Here is a 7,173-nt window from a genome sequence, read left to right on the forward strand (position 1 = left end):
CGGGCCGCGGGCGCGGCGGAGCTCGGCCGGCGGCGGCGGCGGCGGCGGCGGCGGCTAAGGGGAAGCCCCTGTCGCCGTGCTGAGGAAGAGAAGCCGTGGTGCTGTGGGGAGGGGACCCGGCTGGCGGAGGGCAGGCTTAGGCGGAGAGGGGAGGGCGAGCTGACAGACCCCGCCCCAGGGGCCGGACGAGGGAGGAGCCGGGGCTGCGGCGAGCTGAGGGGCGGGCTAGGCGACGCGCGGGAAGCGGCTCAGCAGTCGCCAGCGGCACCGGAGGCAGCGCAGGTAACCGCTGAATCCAAGGAAGCCGATTGGAGGCTTCTTCCCTGAGGGGGTGGTGCGAACCGGAAGCCGGGCCACGTGACCCGGAAGCGGCGTCTGCCGGGCTCGCGCGCCCGCGCACTCCTGCTGGTGCCTCCGGGATGCGCGCGGGCGGCTATGCTGCCTGTCTAATGATAGGAGGACGGGATTCTGCAGCGTCCTTAGCCTAGCCGGAGGTGCGGGGCCGGGAAGTTCCAGACAGCGAAGAGCCACGTTTGAGCTCTAATGATTCTCTGTGTCCCCAGAGGGTGGGTCGGGGAGGTGTGACGGCTGACAAGGGTGGGAGGAGACGAGGGAGTGCTACAACTCTGGAAAAACAAGTCAGCTCTTCCGTGGAGCTCGTCACCCATTCACGGGCCTTTTGCTATCATTCTGCCTCAAAATTGTCCGGAATCCGGCCTCTCCTTCCCATTGCACTGCTCCAGCCCTAGCCCAGACACCTTTCGCCCCAAGCTTCGCGGGAGTCTGTTCCCTGGGCTCGCCTCGCCCATCCTCGGTGCTGCGGACTGGATGAGTTACCATCCGTTCGGCTGAAAAGCCCGGACAGCACCTCACCTTCGAGATCCCGCTTCCTTCACACTGGGTCGCCCCACCAGCCGCCTGGGTTCCAGTTTAGCACTGCCGACGACTTGCTGTGCCTGGCATGTCCTTGCTCTCAAATGTCACATCTCCTATGAAGCCTCACCCTAAAACCCTGTAAGAGCGATTCCCTCTTTCACCCACATGCCCGTTAGCCTTTATTGAGCACACCTTAAGTTGTATTCATTTTGCATCCCAGTCTAGTTCACTGCCTGGTGTATAACAATAAATGTGAGTTGACTGATAAAGACTATAAAATGATAAATTTTTTAAGAGCTGTAATGCTGAGCGTAATGCCGGGGCATAATGGATGTTCATAATTTTCTGAATGATAGAATGGATGAATCATCTAGTCATTTACAGATAAGGGGAGTCCCACAGGATTAGGTGACCTTCCTTGAAGAGCCACGGGTTTCCCATATCGCATGCTATTCATTATCCGAGTCACCTAGGTTCCTACAAAGGAAGCGAGAAAATTGCTTTTGTTGGGCCATGTCCCTTTTGCAGAGGTTCCTAGGTATAGTCGCCAAAATTTTTTTAATGACCTAAAGTAAAAAAAAGAAATGCTAATTTTTTCACGAAGCTAAATGTAATCAATGTAAAGGAATCCTTTATTAGGGATTATATTCTTTTTGTGTGCATTTTAGTATCTATGAAACTAAGACAGTAGTTTGGGGGGCATTTTAAAAGGCCTTTGTATGACAAAACAAAAAAATGTGTAATACTTCCCCTTTTCAAGCACTACTATGCTGCTTGGAAAGTCTCCTACTAACATGTATGATTAATGTATACTGGAATATTAAAGAAAGCGGATGACACACGGCACAGAGCTGACTTTCTGTAGTTCTTTAGGTCCCCTTCGCCCCCACCAGATTTCTCCCTACCCAGTCATGCCCCAAAGGTACTTTCGAATGTCCCATTTCTCTCTTACTACAAGAAACAGATGCCATTAACCAGTTAAAAGATAGCTTTAATGCTACACAATGAAAACTCGCCCTCTGAATCCAAATGCTGCTTTTCTCTTTTTCTGTACAAAACACTTACATCCTCAAGGTTCCTGAGATAGCCACCTCCAAGTTTAAACTGATTATCCTCCTAATGTTGCTCTGTGGCTCTGAAAATGAGGACGGGAGACTTGCTGATGACATACTGGCAGTCTCCTTTCCTACTCCTAGCCAAAAAAAGGTGGGGTAGGGGTAGGGAGGGGAAGGAATTGTGGGAAAATAATTAGCAGCTGAAAGCAGCTATTACATAATCTTGGCTGCTTATTAATTTAGCAGAAGGAATGGCTTATTAAATTCTAATAGCAGCAGCACAACTGCAAACAACCTAGCAATTAACAGTGCAGGGCCCATTATTTTGTTAATATGTTCTCTTCTTTTGGCAAGTGTATGAGAACAAAATTTATAGAAGCAGATGGTCTTTTTCAGTAGATTATAGATGGTTTATTCCCTAGTCTTAGTATTAAGTGCTAATTATGCATTCACTGTGAAAGACAAAAGAAACATGGTTGCCATCTTTGTTAGTAATTAACTGCTTGACTTTGATTCCCACAATTTCCCAGTTGTAGGCTTTGTTATATACATGTTTCTTCTCACCTAGTATCTTCTTCATCTGTCATGTCAATTGGTTATCTTTTCTAATCCTCTGTTTTTGTTTTCTAGATGGTCCTGATTTATTGGTATTAATAATGATACAAGAATTATATACAAAATTCGTTTCATGAAAATTAAAATCAGATTTTATGCTTGTTTCTTAGATTTGAAAAAAATGCTTCACTGTCATTTATGCTAAATGTAAGAGGTGAGGGGAAAATAGAAATCTTTACCTTCTAACAATAACATTTTGAGACTTTTATGTAATCTTTCCAAAGTTTTCAAAAATAATTTTAGTTTCCTATTAATTGTGTGATGGCCAGATACTTTTATCCTCTCACTCTCTCAAAATACCATTAAATTTTTTTTTGTTTGTTTTAAAAGGGACTATTTAAAACACATACCCACGTGGAAAATAAGAGAGGGAACATTTACATGAGGATGTCGATACGGATGTCAGGATACACTGTCAGCTCGTCATTTAAACATTTAAAGAAAAATTGTAATATATTGATATTATGGAGGAGCAGAAGTGAGGGGAGGTTGAAATAATGCTAAATCCTCATGTGCTAAAGGGAAGAAAATAGATAACGTCTAAAATAAATCACGAACTAGAATTGTTAGCATATTCTTTAGATACCGGGAAGTAAATCCCGGAAGCAATGGTGACTTTCTTTCCATGGACAGAATCTTGCCGTAGGAAGTAATAAAGGGTATTATTACATTTTACTTAGGTTTTTTCTTAAATAATTTTTTAAACTATTGTAACGAAGGAGATAAAAACCATTCAGTTAGTTGCTGGCTCTGTATTATGGACTTATACAGAGTTCCTTTAGCCAGTCTATAGATTATTTAGAAATTATTAAATAAAAATGCCCAATAACGGAATTCAGTGCTGAAGACTTGTAGAAGATCACAGAAAGTGTAAAAAAGATGCTTAGAGTTTGTGAATTTGCATCTCCAAAGATAAAGTTGTTCCAGGGAGAAAAATGGCCTAAAATAATGAGGATTTGTGAACCAAATCATTTCAAAATAGATAGAGCTGTCACTGCCAAAGTCCTCAACAATGAGCTAAAGAGAAATGTGGAACATATGCTCTTTCTCGAAGCCTGTTTCCATAGCTTTGAATAAAATGCAGGAAAATTACTACTGCCCTATTAACATTAGGATAGAGCAGTGATTCTCAGCCTGGGCCCTTTTGCCTCCCGGGGGACACTTGTCAGTGTCTGGAGACATTTTGATTGTCACAACTAGGAGTAGTAGGTGATGCTGCTAGCATCTAGTGGGCAGAGACCAGGGATGCTGCCCAGCATCCTGCAATGTGCAAGACAGATCCCGTAGCAAAGAATGATCCAGCCCCAAATGTCACTAGTGCCAAGGTTGAGGAAGAAGTCCTGGGTTAGTCACTGAAAAGATTAACATGCAGTAGCATATTTTTATAAACATTTCAAGAAATGGAACAAACACTATCTTCATATAAGTTTCTCTCTCTGTCTCTCTGCCCCCCCCCTTTCTCGGAGTTGGAGGCATTGTTCTTAATATCTGCTAGATAAAATCCTAAACTGCTGAAAAGACTGGCAGCATACATAAAGCAGTCAGTATTCTATAATAGCAACTAGAATAAACTATCCAAATTGATTTTTTTAAAAATGACCCCAGAATATTAGTAAAAGTTACTTAAGCACTTGAATCCATGAGATGCCTATTCCATCCATCCATATATTGTAAATGTTTGTTAGGTATCTGCTTTATGCTGGGGCACTCTGTAAGGTAATGAAGATAAAAAGACAAATAAGATATTGACTTGGTCCTAAAGCTCTATTTCTTCTGACACAGAATTTCAAGTCTTTTAGAGACAAACCCTGGATGGTCAAAGAATAGTCATCAACCAAATGTATGAACATTTTCTTTTAGGAAACCCCTAGAGATGCTTCATAGAACCTTAGATTTCTGTAACCAACACGTTTGAAAACTATGTGCTCTCATGACCTCCCAGGGCTCTTCACAATATTTTCATTCAATGAATTTCTATGTCACTCTTAATTCACAGCAATATAAGAGACAGATTCTGTATGTTTTAAACAAACGATTTCAAATAATGTCTTGATTCGATCCTTGAAGTGAAATGCTTCAACAATGATCTAACTCAACTCCAAATTGCTAAACCAGTGGTTCTGGAATATTCTCTTAGAGGACTTGTGAAAATACAGGTTGCTGGGCCTCATTCCCATAGTTTCTGATTCAGGAGGCCTGAGGTGAGGCCTGAGAATTGCATTACTAACAAGTTTCCAGGTGATGCTGATGCTGTTGGTCTGGGACCACACTTTGAGAACCATTGCTCTATACCAAAAAAAGCTATGATATCCAACTAGAAAGTTGTGATATAATTTTCATGGTCTAAAGGAAACTTGAGATCTGAATATTTTTTTAATCGCTGACCTCATGAAACCCAAGAACATTAGAAGAGTAATATTCCCAGTTATATTCACCTGAAGCTAAATCTACATGCACAACTGAGAATGACATATGGTCATTCTATGTCCTGCACAAACTAACGCACTGTAATATTCTAAGGCAGAAATTGGAGTGCTTAGGGAAACTTGAAGGTTGCATCATAAAAGTCAGATGCTTACTTGATGAAAATCACTACCTTAAAAATATTTCCCAACTACTCATGGCAAGTAGGAGTCACCTCTGAAATATTTTGTCAACAACTAAAGACATGGGGTAGAAAGGAAGAAGTCCAGAGGGAACAGCTAGAGAGAATCAATGTGCCCTGGGGGTAAGGCAGAGACCAGAGACTGCTAAGTAGTAATCAAAACCTGCCCGTTCTCTTCCTTAGCACACAGCTAGACCTCATTGCACTACTTCCTCTGCAGTTAGGTGTGCCCATGAAGCTGAGATCTGGCCAACGAACTAGGAATAAAAGTGACAGGTCTAGCCCATAAAAACCTCCCACAGGAAAGTCTGTTTCCTTCCTCCCTCCTTCCCTCCCCTGACCTGCTTTTGCCACTTGGATGATGACACCCGGGTGAGTTCCCAAATGACTGCAAGGAAGAGGAGTACACAAACCACCACCACCATCATCACTCCTACTGCCAATTGTACTTGAAATGAATGAGAAATAACTTTGTATTAAGCCACTGATTTTTTTTCCGAGGTTCATTTGTTACAGCTGCTAGCATTCCTGTTCATTATTGAAAGCTTGTTGCATACTTAGTTACAAAGAGAAGGAGCCATGCATAGTGATGGGAAGAGCAAGTGAATTTTCAAGTGGATACTTGATTCTAATCCTGCTTTTTGCACTCTTTTATATGTCTCCCTTCCATTGAAATTTGAGAAGAATTGTTAAACAGTCTGAGCACAGAATTTTAAACTACTTGTCTATCAAAGAGGGCAAAAAGAATGATTCAAGGCTCTTTTTTACATTCCTCTGACAAAGCCTAGCATTCATAATAGGCAATAGATAAGGCAAAATTTTAAAAATCATAAGGCTGACAGGGCTGAGGAAGTGAAGTGGGATGGTGGGCAATCACATTTGGGTAAAGTGTCCCTAACTGGCAAAAGTGAATACAGTATTAACATCAACCTCTTAGAATCAAAAAACCAAAGGTTGAGATTTATTTTGACTCTATTATATCCTTGTCTTCTAAATACTATACAAAAGCTAAGTTAAAATATTTATCCTAAAGCACTATTTAGAATACATGAACATTTTAATTAGATGATTTGATGAAAATTTTAGAAATATTGTACACATTTTAAATATAACACATGTATAAGATAATAGAATTTTAAAGGTAATTTTATTCAAAAATTTTATTTTACAAGTGAAGAACCAAGTCCAGAGAAGTTAAGCAAATTGTTCAAGATCATACCAGTTAGTGGCAGGTGGAGAAGTAAGACTCCTATATTCTGTCTCCAGGCAATGTTCTTGCCACCATGGGACACTGTCTATTGCCCAGAAACTACTAGCCCGTTATCTTTAGACGAAAACAAGCAAACAAATAAATAAATAAACTGAAAAACCACACTTGCTTACCCTTGAAACATAAACTCTTCAATTCTACTTCCTTTTGCCTCTCTGCCTGGTATTAAAGTATTTATGTCTTTACTAGCTGACTGAAACCCTTGCGATCTCCGAAACTGGGATAATACCTTAAGAAATGCTTTATGACATAACCTAATGCAATGCTTTGCATAGAGTAAGTACTCTAAAATGTTAATTAAGTTGAATTGAGGTGCCAAAAGAAGGTTTAGGCTGAGTGCGGTGGCTCACACCTACAGTCCCAGCACTTTGGGAGGCCGAGGCGGGCAGATCACCTGAGGTCAGGAGTTCGAGACCAGCCTGGTCAACATGGTGAAACCCTGTCTCTACTATAAAAATACAAATATATATATATATATATATAAGCTGGGCGTGATGGTGCATGCCTGTAATCTCAGCTACACAGGAGGCTGAGGCAGGGGAATCACTTGAACCTGGGAGGCTGAGGCAGGGCAATCGCTTGAACCCAGGAGGTGGAGGTTGCAGTGAGCCGAGACCACACCACTGCACTCCAGCCTGTGCAACAAGAATGAAACTTCATCTCAAAAAAACAAAACAAAACAGATAGACCCACACATAACCATAAATTATGAGCCATAAGAAGGGGACTGGAGAGATTACTTTTTTCATAGG

The 7,173-nt window shown here is 41.7% G+C and overlaps 1 protein-coding gene across 1 annotated transcript in view; it reads right to left on the reverse strand.

Moving 5' to 3' along the window:
* The window catches only part of LOC108540105 (uncharacterized), a 29,261-nt gene extending 28,421 nt beyond the window's left edge, over positions 1-840 (reverse strand). The window contains 3 exon segments of the mRNA XM_017889084.1: positions 3-41; positions 43-247; positions 759-840. Coding sequence (XP_017744573.1) covers positions 3-41; positions 43-247; positions 759-840 — 326 coding nt within the window.
* Positions 841-7,173: the final 6,333 nt, after the last annotated feature.

Source organism: Rhinopithecus bieti, unplaced genomic scaffold (assembly GCF_001698545.2).
Source record: "Rhinopithecus bieti isolate Rb0 unplaced genomic scaffold, ASM169854v2 scaffold_19142, whole genome shotgun sequence".
NCBI lineage: Eukaryota > Metazoa > Chordata > Mammalia > Primates > Cercopithecidae > Rhinopithecus > Rhinopithecus bieti.